This window comes from Phacochoerus africanus, chromosome 2, assembly GCF_016906955.1.
Source record: "Phacochoerus africanus isolate WHEZ1 chromosome 2, ROS_Pafr_v1, whole genome shotgun sequence".
NCBI lineage: Eukaryota > Metazoa > Chordata > Mammalia > Artiodactyla > Suidae > Phacochoerus > Phacochoerus africanus.
The window spans coordinates 73,660,922-73,684,332 of record NC_062545.1 but is presented as its reverse complement, the minus strand read 5'-3'; the positions used below and the strand labels follow the sequence as shown (position 1 = coordinate 73,684,332).

The window sequence follows — 23,411 nt, the reverse complement described above, 5'->3', positions numbered from 1 at the left end:
TATGTACACCGCATCCACGGGCCCGTGGTGCTTCAAGGCCAGCGTGACACCGTCCCGGCCTCGCCCGCCCCCCACCCTCCTGCTGCCGGCTCAGCGGCCTGTAGGCTGGGGTCCAGGCGGGGGACGGGGGGCGGGCACCCGGACCCCTCCAGAGGGAACAATTGCTTTATTGGAGTTAGTAAACAGATACACTGAATCACAAGGTGATTTGATTCTTTTTTTTTTTTTTTAGTTTTCTTCTTTTTTTGGATTTTTTTTCTTTCTTTTTTTTCTTTTTTCTTTTTTTTTTTTCTCTGTACTCATCAGAATGGGATACTCCACGACTGTCTCGACCAACTCAGTGCCAGGACACATGCTCTAGAGGACTTCTGGACTCGCAGCTACAACTGTACAAGTGCACACAAGAAAATCTACCCTGTTATCCTCCACCCACTGACTGAGGATCGAATTGCACATTTCTCTTAACCATGACAGGAGAAAGCAAACAGTGAAACAGAATCATGGGTGAGCTTTCTCACTTTCCCTCTTGTTTTCATTGGTTTGTCCATACCATTCTAATTATCATGAAAGGGCTCTGCGTATAGAGACATTGCTTCACTGACTTCCTGGATCACCGAAAACCATCAGGGTTGAAATTTCATCCAAGTCTTTCGTGACGCCCAGCAAATATTCCCCCTCGGATTATTTTACACCTTGAGGGCATTTTGGTCTTCAGTTCAACACTCTTGCTCTGTTCCCAAATGGGGCACTATTTAGGGGAATTTAAAGAGAAAGCTGAGAAGAATAAACATTTACCGAGTTCTCTTGGCATTCAGTCTCTGAAAAACCACAGTATAAACTATTCATGCTGCTTCTTACATCTGTCAAATCGAAAATTAAAAGCCATAAAAGTGTAACACTGAAAATATGGCATTAAAAAGGATAAAGGTGGCCTTTGTAAAAATAACAAGAAAAGTATATTAGCCAATAAAATATTCTAACTCTTCATTTAAAAGTGCATCCTGGGCAGGACAGAGATGAAGCTGAAGTGTTGGGACTCCAGAACGATCCCTCCCCGCCGTCAAAACGTGAACAGTATAGGTCCAAAACCGTACAATGCAAATCACAACTCTTCGTGTAGCAGCAAAACCACAGCAGTTTTTAAAAAGATTAAAAAAAGATTTTTGTTTTCAAATCCGTATCATCTTCCAGCCTCACCCTCTGAGCCTTGAAGATGGGGCGGGGAGAATACCTACATTGGTCCTTGTGGTTCGTTGGTGTTTTGTTTTGTTGTTGTTGTTGTTTTTTAAACCAGGGGCAAAAATCCCTAAGTTCCTCTGGGGAGAAGCAGAGATGGTGGCAGCAGGAAGGCTGGGCCTGCTTGGTGGGTCCAAGACGTGCTGGCTTCTCTGGGCTAGAGGCCACCGAGGGAGGGCTGCTTCCTCTGAGATGCTTAATGACAGGAAGCGGCTTTATTTGCTTGAGTTTCAGCCAGAGGGGGTGGTGAGCTGACCAGCTGGTGTCATTGGATGGCGAGACATGGTTTGCTCTGTGCCCTCTCTCCACGCAAGGTACCCTGTGAGTGAGTGTTCCTAGAAAAAGAGGACAAGGGGTTTGTTAGAATCCGCCAGACCAACCCCCCCCACCCCACCCCCACCCCACCCCACCCCCAGGCTGGGGAGAACCCAGGCATGAGTCAGAGCAGCAGTCTCCAGCCGTCAGGTCAGACTGAGATGAGGCCCCAGCAGTGAGGCGGCACAGCCTGATTTCCACACGACTTTCATTCACGGTTCTGCACAGAGTCAGTCCTGCCAGCTTTGTGTGAGGAAATGAAACTCGAGTCGCTTTTTGGAATACCATAATGAGCGTGGCGCACCACGCCCTCACCCAGAGACCGCAACAGCATCCTTTGCAACCGGGCAACTTTCACTCTCCACGTTACTGCACGCTTCACTGGCGGGAGGTGCCTTGGAGTTGCCCAAGGTCACCTCAAAGCCAGGCAAGGTGACTGGGGAATCCTGGTGCTATGGACCTCACCCCCGTGCCCTTGGGTAACAGCCCTGGGGTTTGCTGCAAAGGAAAAAGGCCATGACATTGACTTTTCAGCATGTGAAAAATTCCTGGGAGGTGTAGACCTCTTTTCAAAGGTTTCTTCCAGGGGCAACTGAGCCGGAAGAAGTGTCCCTCTCTGTGGGACTCGCCTGACAAAAGTAAGCCATTCACATCCCTCCAAAGCCAAATCAAGCATGGGATTGGATCCCTGGGCAGAGGGTCTGAACAGTACCGTTCACCGGGAAAGTCAGTTTCTGGGGAACGCCCATCCCAACTTCCACCACAGATTTGGGGCTCTGCCTCTCTATCCCTACTGGTTTATTTCATTTGCTACCAGTCTCTCGGTTTGAAACACAACCTCCTGAGGACACCCCCAGGAAGCCCAGCCACGCAGAAGTCGGGCAGCCAAACTGAGGTCTGGGGCTGTCTGTTTTGCTCACATCCCTACACCCAGCCCCAAGTCTGGCTCGACACATGTTTGTCAAATGAATGAGAGTCAAACAGCTCCTGTCCCCCATGTCCCCAAACAGGACCTTTTTTCCTGCCAATAAATGGGGATGTGAGAAATATGAATGGGTAAAATTTGGCTCACGTGAGGTGGTGACAGAGGACTCGTAAACATCTTTACAACTGTTGAGATTATTCCTAGAACAATGAACAAATAATTACAGGTGGCAGAATGTGGAACTTGAAGGGACCCCAGAGATAATATACACAATGTCCTCACTTTATAGCTCAAGAAATGGAGGCCACAAAGAGACCTGGAAACTTGCTCAGAGTGTCTGTAGCATGAATTTAGTATAAGTGTGAGGAGGTCAAAATGCCCATGGGAAGGACTCCGTCCAAGCTTGTGCTTTGAACCCCGCTGTCCAAATCCTGGTGTTAACGGTAACGATAATAATGATCAGCCAAAAACAAGGCTTGAAAATCTGAATGTGCATGACAGGAAATGCCTGAGTTCCCCAAATCACATTAAATCACCAGGTCTGTGTGCATTTAATATGTATATTAAATAACCAAAGTGAAAATGCAAAACACCACAAATATGCAATGGGAGTGGAATTACAAGGCCATGGAAACCTTTTCATTTGGCATGGTCAGATTTGGAAATGTGGATTATTTATCTCTGAATAAAGAGCTTACTTTAATTTCTTTTCTTTCTTTCTCTTTCTTCCTTTCTCTTTCTCTCCTTGTTTCTTTCAGTTTCTCTTTCCTCCTTCTTTCTCTTTCTTTCTTTTGACAATGGCAAGAAGAGATGCAAAACCAAAATCTCCAAGAGCTACCATCAAATGAGAGGTCACAAAGGATTGGGAAGGGACCTCAGAAATGACAAATGGATCCAAAGACACTGTAGCTTCTTCTGGGGACAATTCTCTTTTGTTTAGGAAGCACAAGCTAGAACTTACTATGGAGGGAGGAAAGCCTTCCCCATCTCTGGGCTTGGGACCAAGAGTGACCAAATCTTATAGTCAGCGTGGACTTCTGAATCCTTTCTTTGAAAAGGAAAAGAAAAAAAAAAAAGTTTAATGCTTTCTTCCAGTGACTGGGAAACACCATGGTTCTGAATTACTTAAGAATGCTACAATTGCTTTTTCAAGGACGTAGCTTTCTTTCTGAATGTAATCTTGACCCTCCAAAAGAGGAAAATCTCTCAAATAAGTTCCCTTACATTGAAATCGCCTTTGGACAAAGGCCAAACATGGACAGTGTCAGCCTACTTGGAGACAATCTCAAGGCTTTCATAAGGGACTGGGAAAACGGGATTATAATGAGAGCCATTCTGGAACCTTAACTACAGCGTTTGCCATCCCAAACACTATAATAATCATCATTATTTTCTGGTATCTATTATTGTCTAGTAAATAATATGTGTTTTCCCCCAAAGTTCTAAAGGGTGCAGCTGCACCACACTCTATTTTTTGCAGCCCCACTCCTGCTGCTCGGAAAGCCTCCTCACACCAGGCTTATTTTAAGAGAATGGCAAAGGAGACGATCTGTGCTCTGTGCCCTTCGTTTCCTTCCCTCTCACCACACACTCGCCGAGTCTGGAGTCGGGGACACCTGCCAGGCCAGAGAGTGGCCAGAGGGTGGTGGTCTCTAGGGACATTTGAGGAGGGGGTGGACGGAAGTCATCCTCATTTGTCCTTTTGGTTCTGGCTGGTTCTGGGTAGGCCCTTGCTGGTGACGCAGGATGGACTCTGGAATCAATGAAGAACCAAGCTTGGGTGTCCCCTTCCTGAGAACTACTGGTTTGCAAGGTATGAAACTCAAAAGCGGGGAGGAAGCAAGCTTGGAGTTTTAGAAAGTGACCACTGCAGGAAGGTCCAGAGCCGGAGCTGGTTCCAACTTGGCCTGCACCACGCAGAGGCACCTTATGGCACAGCCTGTCCTCTCTGTCTACATTTCTTGATCTGAGCAAAGAGGAAATTACTACAATAAGTGAGACAGAGACGCAGGTAACAGGCCAGTGTGACTCCTAAGTAGCCATGTGACCTTGAGCCTATTCCTTAACCTCCTCAAGCCTGTATTCTTCCTCTGTGAAATGAAGGCCTAAGTGAGGTTTTTCTATTACATCTTCCATCTCTCATATTCTGTGACTGTAGGATCTTTGAGCTAAAGCCACATCAAGTTGTTATTAATGAGTAAGAAAGACTATGAATTTCTTGACCCTGAAGTCCCAAGTTTCAGAGTCTTCTATCAATCACACATACACACTCACCTCTGGTAGGGATTTTTGGAATGTCCCTTAACGCAGGAGGTTCTGGGGAAGTGGCTCTACTTGTGCCATCTGGGTTTTCCTCTGAATTGAGGGCTTGTCTGAAGGCATGATGACTCAGGGCCCTGTTCTGCGCACACAGACACACAGAGCCCACCCCAGGTACTGGGTATACACCATATATGAAGACCAGCTCCACAGCACATGGACTCCAGCAGGCATGTACAGCCAGGTGTCCTCAGAACACCAGGTCCAGCTGCCCCTTTTGGCCAGAAGAATGAAGAGTGTCCCCCATGGAGTCATGGTTGCACACCAAGTGCATTGCGTGCGCCTCTGTCCCCCGGCACTTTCCCTTTTCATCAGGAAAGCACTGCTAAGAATATACTGCGTGACTTCTCCTCCTTCATCACAGCATTTTCAGAACATTAGAGAAAACAAAAATAGGCCTGAGGATCAATAACTTCTTTCAATGTCGATACTGTCAACATAGAGTCACTCTCACCTTTTCTTCTTTGGCCTTTACAGCCTAAGACATATGCTGGTTACATTTAAAAGGAAATGTTATCATTTCCAGGCAACCACTCCCCAAAGTAAGTGTGCCTCCAGAGAAACTGTCTCTTATTCTACATGCCAACATTTCCAAGACAGTCCCTCTGTGGTACAAGATTCCACCTCCACCAGGAAGCCTGCCTCCATTAATCTAATCCATTTTCCAAACCTGTATTCTTCTTTGCTTTCTCAAATACCTTTGCATTGGCATAATCAAAATCCGGTAGGTCTGTCCTATCTTATGTGTCTAGAAAGCAAGTTCACCGGGACTGTCATATTTATTCCCCGGAGTCCAAAAACCTTTGGCATCAACCCTGTGATGTGCAAGAAATGCCCACTGCCAGGCTGGCTTGCTTTTGTCCAGTGACCCAGGCCCTGCCTGTGATACCACTCACTCAGGAACGTTGGCCCATCACTTATTACGGTTAAATACAGCTATTACGTGCTGGCTCTGGCCACGCTGTTTATCTGGGACAATAATGAGTCCCTGAGGACTGGGCTGCTCTCAGGTAGCCGCAGCTATTCTGGGACACTCACAAGGGTACAGACCTGTGGTCAATGAACAGAGCCACCTGTAGCAGCTGATAAGCCCGGTGTGATGCCAGATAGTGAATGGTCTCTGCACTAAGCCCATCCCAGAAGGGCCAGGGCTTGGTGAGGTCTACCAAAAAAGTGATTCCCTTTCTCCCCCATCACCATTGCTGCATGAAAAGTTTTGAAGTGGCTTTTACCAAGTTGGAAACCATTTTCATTTACAAAGTGGATGGCATCTCTTTTCTTATAGCTTCCTAATTGATGAAAGTAATTTAAAAACACCCTTTCTCCTTTCTAGAGTGATTGCTATGGGAAATAACCTGTGGTGAGGAGAGGGCTGTGGGACCAAGGGTAAGCTTCAGCTCAGCTCAGTGCTGGGCTCTGATCTCAATTACAACTCTATCACCATGGTGCTGCCCACCCTGTGGCTCTGATAAGCTAAGGCTCATATGTTTAAAAAAAAAAACAAAAAAACTTAAACCAAACACAAGGCCTTGCTTTGCTTTTCTTTCTTTTTGTCTTTTTGCCTTTTCTAGGGCCACTCCCATGGCATAGGGAGGTTCTCAGGCTAGGTGTCCAATCAGAGCTATTGCCGTGGGCCTACACCACAGCCATGCAACTTGGGATGTGAGCCGAGTCTGCAACCTACACCACAGCTCACAGCAACACTGGATCCTTAACCCACCGAGCAAGGCCAGGGATCGAACCCACAACTTCATGGTCCCTAGTCCAATTCGTTAACAACTGCGCCACAACGGGAACTCTTTTTTTTTTTTTTTTAAATCATTTTCTCCTTTAGCAGTATCTCTTATTTTACTCTTTAATCAATAAAAATCACAGCCACATAAAACTCCCTACTGGGATAACTCCACTTTAATTCTTTGTTTTAAAAATTTTAATTTTGCTTTTCTTTGCTTTCCTGGTTCTATGAGTTAAATGGATGAAGAGGCCATTCACACAAGCGACCACTGCTATCTCCTGCTGACCTCTAAAAGTTCCTGGGGACAAAGAACCCTGAACCATCAAATCCCCCCTTGGGCACTCACCAAAGCCTTTATCTGCACCCTGGGCAATGGATCTTCTTTAACTCAAATCTTTTCTGGAACCTGAGAGTTAGAGCAAAACAAATTACCCTATCTCTGGTCCTTTTCTAAAAGCAGGCAGGAATTCATGACTAACAGTGCACATTTTGGCAAATGCACTGGAGAAAGTGGCTACATCCATTCACGAAAGAGAAAAATAACTTCATGGTACAGCTAATTTTTTGCAAGAAATTTAGAGGAGCCTGGAGCCCACTCCCCTCCTGGCTTTCAGGACCAAGCACCTCCTACCATGGTTTGGGAAAGCTGCAGTGTTTTCCAAGAAAGGAGTCAAAGTTTACTGAGTACCTACTTTAGGACAAATATTGTGCTAGGCACTTTTATGTATTTCTTTCCCTTGAAAACAAGTATATTTTGTATATTACTTTCATTGAAACAACAACGCTGCCGAAGTATTTATTACTGTCCTCATTTTACAAATAAGGAAGCTTTCCAAGGAAGGTTAATGAACTTGCTCAAGGGCACCAGCTAGCAAGGGGCAAAGCTGGATTGAAGCCCAGCTCCTACAACCCCAAAAATCCACGCTCCCCTCCATGGCATGCCCCCTAGACCAGGTTTCCACCTCCCTGCTTCTCGCCTCTATAAGCAGGGATCATGCTGTCAGAGCTGGAAGGGGCCTTAGAGACATGCATCGTTCAGTCCCCTTGCTTTGCAAACAAGAACCCTGAGACGTTATTTGATAAGAAATAACAACTGGGAGTTGCCATTGTGGCTCAGCAAAAACGAACCTGACTGGTATCCATGAAGACACAGGTCCGATCCCTGGCCTCACTCAGTGGGCTAAGGATCCAGCTTTGCTGTGAGCTGTGATGTAGGTCACAGATGTGGCTTGGATCTGGCATTGCTGTAGCTGTGGTGTAGGCCGGCAGCTGCAGCTCTGATTAAACCCCTAACCTGGGAACTTCCAGATACCTGAGTGTGGCTCTAAAAAGCAAAAAGAAAAAAAAAAAGAAAGGAAAAGAAACGACAATTACATTATTACATTTCCATTCAAGTCCTATCCACTACACAAACTAGCTGAGGTTGGTTCTCGTGCCTTCCAAAAAGTCTGCCTTGGACAAAAAAAAGTAGGTGTTTATTGTACTGAGTTGGTTATTTATTTAGATAATGTGAACACAGGTAGTCTATGAAAAAAAAGGGAAGGGAGAACCTAGAGAAAAAAGGCAGCTTTATATGTAGTAAGTAGCTATGGATCAATAGATTTTAAGATCTCAGGCTAGATCTGGAAAAGAAGTCTGACACTTTATTTATTCTTCACAACCAGCCGATTAGCAGAGAGAGAGAGAGGAGGGCTTCATATTCATGGAAACTTCACTGTAAAGAATAAGAGCAAGCATACTGATTCCCTGCACCTCCCCCCCCCCCCCAAAAAAAAAACCAGCCCTGGAGATGGAGAGAGAGGTTAATAACTGCTTTTTTGCAACCCTTCTACACTTCAATCCCAGATGTTCAGGTTCAACCTATCTCCTCTCTGAAATCAGCTGCCCAGTGTGAGGAAGCGAGGCTGCGGGTGACAAAAATATGACTCTGGTCCTTGGCACCGGGCGTGTAACTCAAGCAGCTCTGGTCGTATCCCGTGTCCCACAGAGGGGAAAGGCAGATGAGGACTCAGGTTCTAATCCTGGCTGCTGCACACCATGACCTTGAGCTCTTGCTCTGTCTGTCCCAGTCTCTACTTGTAAAAGTGGAACCAGACATCTTAGGAGAATTTCTGGAACAGTTTCCCTAACCTCCGAGGTGAAAGGCATGGAAGTGTTTCATTTCCTTCCATTACACACTGCGGAAAGACGTTCTGGGCTTCAGGGGCCACTATGACAATTCTTATAATGTGCTCCTACTGTATACATGCCAGGTGCCTCCTGGGCATTTGACTCCTGTTGTTCACACCAGAACCTGATACCCCTATTGAAGTAGGGGTGATTGCTCGGTGGTTTTGCAGGCTGCCAGTCAGATCCCAGTGATGCTATTTACTGGCCATTGACTCTGGGTAGGATATTCAACCCCTCTGTGCCTCAGCTTCTTCATCTATAAAATGGGATTAATAGTGGTATTCCATTGGGTTGTTGTGGGCATGTAACATTTGGAACATGGCTTACATTAGAAAGTGCTCAGTAACTATTAGCTGTTACGCCAATTTAATGAAAAGAATGTAGGCACAAGAGGTTACAAAAGTTGCCCAAACGCACCGTTAGTAAGAGACAAAGCCAGTTTCCAGATCTAAGCAGACATCACTCTGTACTTTTCTCCCAGACATCACAGCCTTTCTAATAGGACAGTAAGTCCATTTCTAGGGACCCAGGATGTGACATCCTCTCCATATGTTTTCTTATCCATTCCTCACAGCAACTAGAGACTGAGGCTCAGGAAGGTAAAGTCGCTTCCTCCCTCTCTTATTGACTGGCTCTGCTGGGATTTGAACCCAGGTCAGTCAAAACCCCAAATCAGATGTTTTTATTCCCTCAACCATGCTGCTGCCTTCCTTGGCTACCTGGGGCCCACTGTCACCACCGGTGGTAGCTTCAGAAAGGCTATGGCTTGGGAAGTAAACAGGATAAAAGGACATCTCCAAAAATTGTCTAACTTCTGCAAAAGTCCCTGCAGGCCCTGGGAAGATCTGGTTCAGCTTCTGTGTAGATCTCAGAAGGTGTCTGAGGCAGAGCAAGCCACCTGCCGCCCACCCCCCACACCCCCCAGCCTGGTGGCTGTCTTCAATCCAAGGACAGAGCTTTGGGCATCACTACAGCCGCTGTCCAGGCTCCATGTCCATCCTCAGGGAAATCCTCTGCTAGGAAGACTACTGCCTTCCTCACATGCCCATTAGACGACCGCCGATGGCCTGCACCACGCCCTGCCCTGCTGACTTAAGGCTCAGAGCAGCTGGTCCTCAGAAGGGTGGATGCCCTATTTCCAGGGCAATCTGGACCACAGCCAGCACCCCCCTTGACTAACTTTGGACTGTTCCATCAGTTGTGAGGTTTCCTTCCACTGTGTGCTTATGAAGCCTCTTCAGGCCGAATCTCGGAGCTAAGAATCCATCATCCCCCCCCGCACTGCCATGATGGCTTTACATACTTAAAACAGAGACATGGCAGGCTTCAGCCCTCACACTGCAGCGATAACATCCCACAATGTTCAGAATCAACCACTGGTCATTAGCCTGTCATCAGAACGCAACGATCGGCTTCAGTGACGCCAGTCTTTCTCTCGCTTCCCTCCAGTCTACAAACAGCTGCAGAAAGACTTTTCCTCAGACACAGACTTCCTCCCATCACTCCTCTGCTCCAGGTTGTGCTGATGTTGCCTAATGTGCAGCGGATGGGTTCCACAACCTCCTGCTCCACTGCCCACCTGCCCTCCTCCATCCTCCCCCTCCTCTCCTTCTGCAGCCAAGCCCTCTGCTCTAGCCCAGGGAAGGAGAAGGCTGTCCCTCACTCGGGCTCTTCTTCTTGGCATCCTACTCCCTCCCTTACTCCTCCACTCCTGACTCACTCATGGTCCTCCCCAGTTTTAGAGCTTAACTCCAAATGCACCTTTACATGGAACCCTATCATTACCTATTCCTCTCCTGACACTCATTCTTCACTCAGTAAAGACCCATGTGCCCATTCCACCAACCCTGAGCTCAGTACTCAGTTACAACAATGCGTGGACTGCCCCGGTCCTTGCCCTTGCTGAAGGCTGCTGTCTACAGTGTCACATCCATTTGCAGCTTCTGCCTGATGCTTATAAAAGTGACCTTGGTTATTTGTCTCTCATGAGGTTATTGGCTCTTCAAAACAAGTCAAAGACTCCTACCACTACCTCTCCCACTTTTTTCTTTCCTCTTTCTTTCTTCTCTTCCTTCCTTCCCTCTTTCCTTCCTCCTTTCGTCCCTCCCTTCCTCCCTTCCTTCATTTTGTTTCTTAATAACAGTGACCCTGATGGAGTCAGTGTTCTATATGGTTACTTGAAAAATGGGTTTGTTATGTCCTCTAGGGAAATAAATGAAGACCACCTTTGAACCATAAATGAGTGAAAGGCTACTGCCTCCCTCTGTTTGGATATGATTAAGCTGGAGTTCCCACTGTGGTGCAGTGGGTTAAGAATCCAACTGGAGTGGCTCAGGTCACTGCAGAGGTCCAGGTTCAATCCCTGGCACTGCTACAGCTGTGGTGTAGGTTGCAGCTGTGGCTTGGATTCGATCCCAGGCCCAGGAACTTCCCTATGCTAGGGGTGCAGCATAAAATAAAAAATAAAGAGTTTACAACTTTGAGGACTGTAATACATTAAGTAAGTATAAATTAAGCATTCCATATAGGATTTTTAAGTTATTATTCCTGTACATAGGACACATGTCACACGTGCACACACACACACACACACACACACACACACACAGAGCTGAGACAGAGAATGAGTTGATCAGAGGATCAGACAGTGAGGGTTGCTATCAAAATCAGAACCCTGGGAGTTCCCGTCGTGGCGCAGTGGTTAACGAATCCGACTAGGAACCATGAGGTTGCGGGTTCGGTCCCTGCCCTTGCTCAGTGGGTTAAGGATCCGGCGTTGCCGTGAGCTGTGGTGTAGGTTGCAGACATGGCTCGGATCCTGCGTTGCTGTGGCTCTGGCGTAGGCTGGTAGCCACAGCTCCGATTAGACCCCTAGCCTGGGAACCTCCATATGCCGTGGGAGCGGCCCAAGAAATAGCAAAAAAGACAAAAAAAAAAATCAGAACCCTGTACCCACGGCCACTCATCTTCATTTGCAAGATCATAACATTCTTCCACAACACAGTTTTTCAGAGCTTTTCAATTAGTATTTGGGATTCATGTTGTCAGCCCTTGGTATATGAAAATAGACATTCGGTCCCATGTTTATGATGCCATCGTATTAAATGAGGGAGATGGAGGGACCTGGATACATTTTTGGTTTGGCAAATTGTAGAACTATCTTTTCAAACATTTTGGGGGTTTGGCTAAAACCAAAACTTATTTTGCCAAGCACTTTGGCCTTAATTTTTCAACCCATGTGTATTTTAAAAGAAATTCAATCTATATGTTTCTGACTCATTTACACTTAACTCATGAAAATGCTGTTTGCTAAGAGCTATTAGATGTCCAAGCAAGTTTATGAGCCCCCTTTAAGCCTTCTTTTCCTCGTTCTTACCAGAAGGTTGTATTTTGCCAGCTATAAAGAGTGTGAGCCCCAGAGGCCTGTGGTCAGTTTGAAATTTATAAGCGCTGAAGCTTAAATGGATTCCGAGTTTGAAAAAATAGTTATCTTCCCCCTCCCCTTTGCCATGGTAAGTGCTCCAACAGACTACTTATGATAAAGATGGGATCCGATGTCTTACTTTCCGAGATGGCTGAAGGTGAATAGTAAAGAATTCCAATCTAAACACCAACAAACTGTCCCTAAGACATTTCAGAGGAACAATATGACACTTTAAGTTCACGTGCACACAGATTTAGATCCAACACTCTAACGGAAATTTTGACACATTATTCTGAAGGTAAGAAAAAAGGTAGGAATCGACATGATTCAAAGGCGAACATCTTACCTTTGGGGGGCCTGGTAATTTTTTTTAAAAAATCACAGACAACCAATCCTATTATTGACTTTTTATACAGTTTTAAAATAAGCTGAATCTGTTTAAAAATGACATTTGAATTAAAACCTTAAAACCAGAAAAGCAGGAAGAACGTGCGCACGTGCTGCAGTGACTTCGCTGAGCATCTACTACATGTTCAGAGGACACTCAGGTACCACTCGATTACAGTATTATAGCAGGAGAAAGCTTGTATAAAATACTTAAAAATGGCTTATAAATATTTAAAGTATAAGCATCTAACAAATCATAATGACAAACTTTTACATTTAACCACATGTGCTCCAAGTATCTTGAAATTACTCTAAATATGGGTTTAAAATATCAAAAGGCCTTGTTGATGGGATGCAGAACTTTGCAGAGAAACTTAAACCTGATCACTCTTGCTGCCACAACACCCAATCTGCACAATTTTTAAAGTGTGCGTGTGTAGATTTCCTTAGAAAAAGATCATGTTACCTCCTGAATTTCCAAAACAAGAGCTGAAGGGTGAAATATAGGGTTTCCCCTTCTCTCACCAAATGCAGCTTAGCTACTTTGCTTCTAGATAATTTGTTATTGTAGGTTGGCTCAAATTTAAGACAGTAACATTTTAGAAACAGTTGGAGAACTAAGCCAGCTGCAAGGAGGATATCATTACAAATTGAGACACATGTTGTATGGGAATACCATTCATTTTCAATACCAAAAACATGTCTGGGGAAATAAGCCATGCAAATGAAGGAGAGATATACTTTTTAATTGCATTTTTTGGACATTAGGTCAATCCTTCATATCAAATGAGTCTATAAAGTGTGTTTCTCTCTTCTGTTCTTTAAAGGCCATCAGCCACATTCTTACTTCCCTTTTTATCCCCAAACAAAACACAGCTTGCTATCAAAGAAAGAAAACAAACTAGAGGTTCAAAGGGGGAATGATGAGATGACCAGCACTGCAGCCAACTCTCTGGATGGAATGGGGCTGGGGCGTGCTGGACAGCTTGGACTGTCCCAGTCCTGACCCCACGCCCACAAGGAAAGGCAGTCCTGCTCTCAGCTTCCCTCCTCTATTCAGACCTGTGCATCCAGTAAAATTGCACGAGCAGAGCATGTCATTGCTTTTGTCTGTAGCTTGGTGCTAAGAACATAGTTAGGGGATCTCAGGGGTCACTTGACGAGTGTCCAAATCAAGAATGTTTACTACACTCAGGAGCTATTTTAAAGCTCAATAGATGAATTCCAGTGTGCGCTATTATTGTCCTGTGCTTTTGTTCCGGTCATTTTCACTAGAATCTTTTAAATGACCCTTGAAATAATTTGTGTGCACACATGTGCATGCATGTGGGTTTCCTCTCTTTGTTGACGGCCTAAATGTTCTCAATCCCGACCCCATCCTACTTTTTTTCTCAAGCAGAATGCTGTGGAAATCCACAAATCTGGAGAAAAGCTCTCCGGGGTTAGTGTTTAGAGTTAGCATCTGAGATGGCGTTTACTCCTTTTTCCTTGACGATGGGACCCTGTTAAGTGACGATGGTTCTGAACTGTTTATCTTCTAAAGCTAATTTATTTGTTTCTCTGAAAATGATTCCTTTTATGTGTTTGAGGCTTTAAAAAAAAGTTTACACATGCAGAATGCATTTCCTTAACATGCATCCGCAATATAAAGTGTTATGCATTTAAATCAGCAGCTGAAGAATACAAAATAACTCTGCATGGGACAGGGGGAAGGAAAATGGAGTGGCCACCCTCTGTCCCTTTGACACAGTCTCTTTGAACAAGGGAGTCTGGAAAAGGCAGAGTGTTGGCGGTGGAGGTAAGTGTTCCGTTAGATGAGGTAAGTGTTCCATGCTGTGGTGTATTTTGGTCCGAAAACACCTCTGCCCCTGCGCGAGGCTTGTCTGCATGAGGGTAGGTGTAAATGATTGAACCAGGATGCCCAAGCAGTTATTCGGGCTGGCAAGGGAGTGATTCATTGGAAACCAAACAGGGAGCTTATTTCCAGTGCCCTTCTAGGCAGTGGCTTCTTAGCAGCTGGTGGAATGCCTTTACCTTTTCAAGTACACCCTCTTCAGGTGAAGCAGCAGGCTAGGGAGCTGAGGAGACCAGCCCAGTAGTGCTTCCAGACACGGCCACGCTAATGCCCTGGTGTTTACTGATCCGGCCACTTCTCAGGCTCCAGCCATTCCACTCCCTCAACAACAGGGTAGAAGGTGTCCACTGAAGGCCAGCATCTCCCTAGACAGTATCAACTTTAAAGATCCAAGTGCAGGACAAGTATCTAGCTCGTGTCTTTTCTTGCTTCCCTTTTCTTCTTCCCCATAGGCACTCACAGTAACTTGAAGAAAGGTCTATCCCCTTTCGCATTTTGTCACTAGGGCAATCTTATTGAGGGCAACGGCAACATTATGTAGCTGCAACAGTGATTCTGCAACATTAGGTCCAAGGCAAAATTTGCTAGAAATAAATTTCAAGTTTTAAGAGAAACTTAAAATTAATTCAGCTTCCTTAGAGTAACAAGAAAAATTCCAACTCAGATGTTGCTTGGTGATGATATAAAATAATTCTTCAGAGATATAAAGTATTCATTTTCTGAAGCCAAAATGCCTCCCGGGAAAAGCCCTCCATGCACAGCACATAAAATTTCCCACAAAATTCCACGGGGGATGGCTGAAGGCTGTGCATGGACTAGTTCATGGAGACCAGCTTTGGGAAGCTGTCACATAAATCAGGAGGTCTGGATATCAGGACCAAGACTAGAGCCACAGTGCTTGACCCTGTGAGTGAACCCCTCTCTAAAGCTTGTACACTAAGCACCTTGCGTGCCTTGCACCGGTCCCAGCCCTGCTGAAGATGGGGGGTTATGGCTACATCTGAAAGAAAGAAATACCCAGTCACATATGCCATTGCCTACTGCATCAAAGTCTGATTGAAATAATACCTAAAAGCCAGATGCCTGTGCCTCAAAACCCTCCTCAACCCCCTTGTCCTAAGGGTTAAAGGTGACCCGGCAACATTGAATGAGATGTGTCTAAGGCCAACCTTGACACTATTCATCCAGAAAACGCTCCTCTATGAGTTGGAAATGATCCCAGCAAGTGCTCTCCCAGGCCTTCACCTCTCACTTGTGCATGTGAGGGAGACCTGGCCATTTCTCACTGGCTCTTTGAATGACCTACACCTGGAACTGGACAACCATCTGCATTCTGACAGACGGGCAGAGCTTTACCATCCGGGGTTCACGTCGCCTATGAACACTTCCAACAATCAAGCACTAGAATGTCAAAAGCCTCAAGTCTGGCAGAGGATGTGACACATCCTATTTGTACTAATTTCTTCTTCTCTCAGTTTTTCCTCTTTTCCTCACTTTCATAGTTGGCGCCTACAGTCATATTTCGACTGGATGGACTTGACTTTGCAGGCTGCTGACTCTCTCAAACTTCTTAGCTGGAGAAACCAAGTTGGCAAAATGCTACCTGCTACCTCCACCCTTCTGGCTTTCCTAATGAGGCACGTCCCCTGACCCCCTCTTGAAACAGTCCTTTCTGGGACTGTGGCTCTGTGACCAGACTAGTAATGAAACTCTAAACTCCAAAAAGCCAAAACTACAGCCCTCTTCTTCAGCTCTCGCGGAGAAAACAAAAACTAGAAGGAACTCCTGCTGCTGAGGCTGGGGGAGCTTCTTGGAATGGGGTCCAGGGACAAGAATCTTAGATTTTCTTTCTGGTTTTAGAAACACATAAGAAATTTGGGAGCCACAAAGGTGGGAAGCTGTAGGTCTTGCCCCTCCTTGGGAATGGAAAAAATGAGGGTGAAAGGGTTACTCATGAACACATTTTTTCCACTGATTATTTTACTTAAAGAGAAGATGTCATTTCCCTGGAAAATCAAGGAAGGGGGATATTTTCTTTTGAATATCTTCAAACATTTGCAAATGGTTACTCTGAACTCCCCAATGTACCATAAACAAGTGTAGACTGTAGAAATTCAGAAAATGTACAAATACAAACAGCTATCCCCCAAGCTCCAAGGCAAAGACAAAGAAGGGAGTATTCCATTTATAAATGGAATTCTTTGTGGAGAGAATAGCTTGGGAAATGTTTATACATTGTTTTCCTTATTATTTGGGGGGATTTTTTTTCAGCTTACAGAAGCTGCAGAACTGGTATTTGGAGTCTTAAAAGTTGAAGATTAAAGGAAGTTTCCAACCTTTTACAATCTTTGACTAAACTTAATTAGTTCTGCATTGAGGAAAATATCTGCCTATTAAAATCACTCATAATCATATCAACAAACAAGAATATATAAAGTCAGGTAGCCAGGAACAGAGTAACTTCAAAATGGAAAAAAAAAAAAATCCTATAATTTTCCAAGAGCTAGCAAAAATGACCTCTGTGAAGACAACTGTAGCTGCCTACAGTTGATAGGATTATTGATATCAAGATACAGTTTATTTTGAGTCTGTTTTAAATTATTTTTTTTATTTTTTGTCTTTTCTGTCTTTTTACAGCCACACCTGCAGCATATGGAGGTTCCCATGTTAAGGGTCCATTCGGAGCTGTTGCTGCTGGCCTACACCAAAATATAAACCTTTTGTAAAAATGCATAAGACATAAATTCTTCTTCTTTTTCTTTTTCTTTTTGGTCTTTTTAGGGCTATACCTGTGCATATGGAAGTTCCTAGGCCAGGGGGCAAATCTGAGCTGTTGCTGCTGGCCTGCACTACAGCCACAGCAATGCAGGATCCGAGCTGCATCTGCAACCTATACCACAGCTCACGGCAATGCCGGATCCTTAACCCACTGAGCAAAGCCAAGGATCAAACCTTCGTCCTCAGGGATGCCAGTCAGGTTCGTTAACCTGTTAACGTTGAGCCACGACGGGAACTCCTTAAATGATTTTTTAAAAATAGTAATACACATGAAAATGGCAAAAGGAATGATGACCCTGCCGGAAGTTACCAACAGACTCTCCTCTAAGGGATAATACTATGAGTCACCAACAAGCACATGGAGCACTCACTCACCAGCGCCTCACCTACCACCACTCAGCCCAGGTTTGGTTTTGGTTTTTAATGCTTTTCCCTTTGGCTTTAACATGTCACCCAACAGTATTCACTGTCAGGGCACAAAAGCCATGCAGTTCTTTATCGGATGCATTTCTAATTTCCGTAACCATACGCCTGCACTGGGTTTCCGAAAGCGTAGAAGAAAAACAGCACTACGTGTGCACAGAAGATCAGGAAGGGTCAGAGAATGCAAGTGAATTACGGCAGGTTGAGACTGTGGCAAGCGGACTCGGGACTACAGAGGGCAAGAGGCAATGTGATTTAATGGAGAGAGGCGTTCTTCCCTCATCTTAAATCACTTGCCTTGTCACCCTACTGTAGCCGGCAAAGCCTGAGAGTCCTGGCATTAGAGAAAAGCTGTAATTTCTTGGGGACCCATCATAAAAAGAACTTTCCAATCTCAAGGGACTATGGGCAATTTTGTCATTGCATCTTCTGAAATTGGCTGAAGCCGGGTTAATATTTTTAGTAATGACTCTGGTCCACATACAAGACCCTAGCCTGGTTCCTTATTCAGAAACATATATCACCCAAATAGCCATCATATATTTCATGCTTTTTTGTTCTTTTGGCCCCATGCTACTTATGGACTAGTGACACTCTTCTTGACCTGGTCAATTCTCACTCCGGTACTGGAAATAAAATCTTTCACCCTCTTGTTCTTCCTTTAATGTCATTTGAATGAGCGATACTAGAACGTGTTGAAAATTACAGTTCCCAATGCTTTTCTGGCTTTTTAAAGGCCATCGCTTTTTTTTTGCCCCACATTTTCCCATTACTCACTGCTTTGTCAACCAGATTAAATTACTCTGGTGGAGAAATTAGGGGCATTTTCAATTGAGGTGACTATGAGAAGGCTGAGGCCGTCTGTCTTTGGAGAGCAGAACCTGCAGATGTAAAATCAAGGCTTGGTGAACTGATTTTTAGTATTCTGCCGCTACTGGCCAAGCCATCAATTGGAAAGGATGCCTCAAACTATGGTGGCTGAGAAACCCTTCTCACACTACCCAGCAAGGCCCCTCGTGCTGGCTCTGTGTTTCCCAAGCTAACTCCTGGCTAGAAGTTAGGTAGGTGCCCATGTAAATATGCTGACTTGGAGACAACAATTTGGGGACACAACCTCAAGCATTCTGGTATACACCTACATTTCCTACAGTGGAGTAATGGGTTGGTATTCTAGGTATTCCACTCTTGTTGCTGAAAAAAACAAGTGAACACTCTACCAAAAAAAAAAAAAAAATTGAACATTGTCTAAATAAAACTTAGAGAAGTTGGTAGGTAGGCTTGGTTTTTGTCTAGGAACTTTCCTCCAAGACGACAGAGGTAGAGAAAAGAATTTTATCATGTAGGGTAATAAAGGGACCAATTAAGTAATTCTCCTGCAGTGGTTTAAAGAAATGTAGCCCTGGAATCAAAGAGACTAAATTTGAATCTCAACTCTGCTTACTAACTTGATAATCTTGGGCAAAGTACCCAATTTCTATGTCTTAGTTTCCTCATCAATAAAATGGAGACAATGATGGCTGCTACACGGATCTTGATCCAAATAAACATTACTGAAAAACATTTAGAAGAGGGCCTGTACCTACAAATGTGAGCAATTGTTCGTCTCAGGAGGTTCACTTTTCCTACCCAGGCCTCCCTCTTCCCCAGGTGTACATCACCAGACTGTAAGAGCCTCGAGAGCAGGTACTGCATCATATTCACCTCTGTATCTCCCCAGCTCCTGGAAAGAGCGGTGCACCAATTATGTGCCCATTAAATGTTAATTTCCCTTCCTTTTTCTCTCCATAAACAGCTGGTAAACCTCACCTGAACATTAGCCTGTTTGCTGTCCTCATGGACAGAGGAGAGAGTCAGGGTCCAGCAGGCCCAAGCTGAATACTGGTTCCTTCACTCAGCACCTCTGATTTGGGCAACACCTCCAAGCCTCATCTTCCTCCTTGGTCAGATGCGGATGATGCCTCTTCCACCAGGATTGGTGGGAAGGTCAAATGAGGCCCATGGGGCTACAGTGGACATGCCACACAGGCTACTTTCCCTTCCTCTCCCTGAAATTCTGGATTCATTATTTATGGTCCACAGGGTATTAAGCAGGATCCCCCCTCCACCACCACAACCCCACCTCCCCACCCCCATGAGGCCAGGGCTGTGCACCCTTACCCACTTCAGCAATGTGGCCCTTTTCCCTGTCAAAGCCTCCCACTGCTTCAGAAATGAGCAGTGAGCAACCCACTAGCTGAACCCAAAAAGGGGAGAAGGCATAGCTGGTCAGTGATGCTTGAGGCCCACCCTGGGTAATGCTGGTTGGTGACAAATGAAGGAAGGGACCCCAGGAACAAGAGCTGCTTCAACATTCAACCCGGCAAATGGGGCTTCATGGCCTGGGTTCAATTAACATAAGCATTTGAGAAGGTTAGTTTTTATTTTCATTTTGGAAATGGAATCTCCTGGTTACTGAGAACATGTGGTGAGTTGGGACATTCTGCCAAGGAGTCCACCAGCACCGGGAAGTGGCTCAGTTTGTCTTTGATCACAGCCTTGTAATCTCATGACCACACCTTTAGGGGTCCCAAGTAACCCCTCCTTTCTCTCCATTTGTCTCCCCTAAGTCAACAGCATGAATTACAGAGAAGAGCCTAATAATATAGGTGGAATTAAGCAGAGAGTGTTTCCAGGCAGGTTCAAGACTGGGCTTTACTACTAAGTAAGTGACCTAGGGCATGGCACTTACATGCTAAGATTCAGTTTTCTCAGCTGTAAAATGGGAGTGATGGTGGATCAAATGTTGACAGCACGTGACCACACAAGGTGTGCTGTAGAACAAGCAAGGTAAAATCATTATCAATACAACTCCCTCTCTCGCCTCTGCCTTGTAAGAAGTAAGGAGAGGTGCGCTGAATGGTGCGGAGAAGAGCCCCGGTCGACATACAAACCTTTTACTTATTCTGATTTCTAATTCGGAGACATCTCCTCTTGAGTGGCGGCTCCAGGTCCTCGGGCCCGGCACTGAGCATGGGCGAGGAGATGATGCACGGCGCCATGGCAGTCTTCTCCGCAGGTTTTGGCACAGGCTGGATCACGCAGCCCGTCTTGGGCAGCATCCGCAGAGCATACGCGTGGTCCTCGTCTGCGGGGTTATTAAGGTTCGGGTCCGATTTGTCGCCCCCCGCCAGGGCCTCCTCCCCCATCAGCTTTTTGGCCGCCTCCCCGTCCAGGTGGCAGTTGGAAGCACAGTTGTTCTCCTTGACGGACTCCAGCTCGCTCACCGCGGGCTCCTCCGGCGACAGCAGCTTCTTGGGGGGTGCGGGCGGCGGCGGCGGCGGCGGCGGGGGCTGCTCTGGCGGTGGCTCCCCGCCCTTGGCGCCCTCCGCCGCGGCGCCGCGCGTGCCGTTCACAATGACATTGCAGGCCGCGGCGGCCTCGGGGCCTGCGGGGGCGCCCGGGCCCGGGTCGCCGGCGGCGGGCGGGCTGCAGTGGCCGTCCCTGCAGCCGCCGCAGGTCCTGCGCTCCGCCGCGCCCGGCTCGCGCTCCGCCTTGACTTGCGCGTGCAGCGCGCGGTGGATCACGTTGTGCAGCCGGGCCCGGTGGCCCACGGTCAGGTCGATGACGCCGTCCTGCGGGCCCTGCAACACGCCGGGGAAGCCGTGCTGGCCGCCCGCGCCCGGTGGGCTGCCGGCGCGCCGGGTCAGGTCCACCACCTCGCTCCGGCAGTGCTCAGCGGGCGCGGGCGCCAGGCTCAGGGCCTGGCCGGAGCAGCCAGGGGGCGAGTCCGCAGACTTGGACGATCCCTGCTTGGAGTCCCGGGGGGACAGGGAGTGTCCGCCTGGCTTGCTTCCTGCCGCTGAGGAGTCGCCGGGGGCGCTCGGAATGAAGTTCTCCCCGTTGCTGGAAAATCCGTTGGGAGGCTTGGAATCATTGACGTGAGGGATGGGAATAGGGATGGGGATGGGCACGGGCAGGGGTACGATCACCGGGTATGGCACGAGTAAGGTGGGGGGCGGCACCAGCGGGGCGAGCGACGGCAGCCCAAAATTCATCATCTGGGGCACCGGCATCGGGCCATTTGGCATCATGCTCACCGGCGGGAATGGGAGAGTCGGCAAGGGCGCACCCGGAGGTGGCGGGGGCAGCAGGCCCGGGGGGTTCCCCGGCATGGTCGGGGTGCTTGGGGGGTGGATGTGAGGCGACAGCATGGGCCGGTGCATGGGACTGGAAGTGGGGCCCAGGTTCCTGGGGCCGCCCGGAGGGGGCCCGATGCCGGGGAGCATAGGGTTGGACAGAGGGCTGTTGGGGTTGGAGGCGTGGTGCGGCGGTCCGCGAATGAAGGGCGGGCGGATCTGTTGCATGATCTGTTGTTCCATGAAGATAGGCAGCGGTACTGGGCCTCGGTTGGTCATCACCATGGGAGGGCTGCGAGGCGGGACGCCGAGGGGAGGCCCGATGCTAGCAGGTGGCTGGACGGAGACAGGAGGGATGTTTGGAGTCTCGCTGATGGGCATGGACTTGGGCACTGGCGTAGGGATTTTAGTGACCGAGCAGTTGGCAGTGTCAGATGGAGAGACGGTGGTGGACGCCGATGGGCCAGGGCCCTGGTTTTGGCCAGCTGCAGCCACCGGGGAGGGGGCCTTCCTGCGAGCATCTGTTAGAGGGATATTCCAAGAGTCTGGAGTGAGCAGCTGCACCCCGGTGCCTTCTGCTTTATTTTCCATGGGAGGGTGTAATGTGCTGCACAGCCCAGCTGGAAGATTGGCCTGTGTCTCTTTGTAGAAAATGTCCATTTTGTACTGATTGAGACATTTTGCACTGCAGAACTGAAGCCTTCTTTCCCCGTCCCCAAAATCCAGGTATTCTTTTGTGTGTCTTATGTGCTTACACCAGTCACATACCTACAACACAGTAACAAAGAAGACAAAAGTAAGATAAGCAATTTCCTTTGGTAGGTTCTTTCAGATTTTCTCATAATTTTTCAAATAGGCTCAAGTGTTTCCTTCTAAGAAGGAAAACACTTAAATGTTTGTGAAATGATTTCCCTTTGGAAGCCAGAATTGCCTGATAAATATTAACTCTTCAGAATAGCAATTACCACCATCTCCTATTTAAAAAAAAAAAGAAGAAGAAGAAGGAAAGGAAAAAGAAACTGTTATCTCCTTTAAGCCTGATTCAAAGGTGGAGCTGACAAAAAAGGAAAACATATACCTGCCCACATATTTTCACCGGTCAAAGAAGCTCAGCATACTTGCAAGTCTAAATAGTTTTGGCGAGAGGGACTCTCTAGAAAGTTCAGTGGGTTTTGAAATATAGACCCTTAAAATTCTCCTCACGTGAAGTCACTTTACACTATTGACTGTTCGATAATGCCTTTGGAAGGAGAGTGCTGTGTTAACCAATAACACATAGCACTGAACATCATTACGTCTGGCTTCCAAGGGGAAACTTGGAATTAGTCATGAAGTCTGTGTGAGGTTTAGCTATTCCCAACCTGTGATGTTGCAGCAAGCTAGAATTATTTTTTGAGCTGTTTGCCCACTCTCTCTCAGTAGTCAGAATTTTTGGTGACATTTCTTGGCAGGCAGTCTTATTTAACAACTTTTCAAACACCAGAGGACGTTTTCCAAAACTTTTTATGGCTCCCCCCCCCTTCAAATCTACTCCTGGCAAAAGAAAGACATCACCAAATTTATTTTAAAGTTGGGCTGCAGAACTAATTAAAGGCTGAGAGCTTTTCCCAACTGAAAATCACTAGACATCAAAGTTCAAAAAATAGTCATTCTCGGCTTCAGAGCCCATTACTTTGGAGAAATTATTGTGATTTCATTAACACATTAATTTTGCAACACCATCAGCTCTC

General features: G+C 46.6%; 1 protein-coding gene across 2 annotated transcripts in view; it reads right to left on the bottom strand.

Annotated features, from left to right (window-relative positions):
• Positions 1-231: 231 nt before the first annotated feature.
• Positions 232-23,411, bottom strand: part of SOBP (sine oculis binding protein homolog) — a 172,133-nt gene continuing 148,953 nt past the window's right edge. For both annotated transcript variants that reach the window (XM_047761947.1, XM_047761954.1), the window contains 2 exons: positions 20,497-22,449; positions 232-1,571 (listed from right to left, as the gene is read on the bottom strand). In XM_047761947.1, coding sequence (XP_047617903.1) covers positions 20,500-22,449 — 1,950 coding nt within the window. In that variant the 3' untranslated portion in view covers positions 232-1,571; positions 20,497-20,499. The remainder of the gene's footprint in view (positions 1,572-20,496; positions 22,450-23,411) is intronic.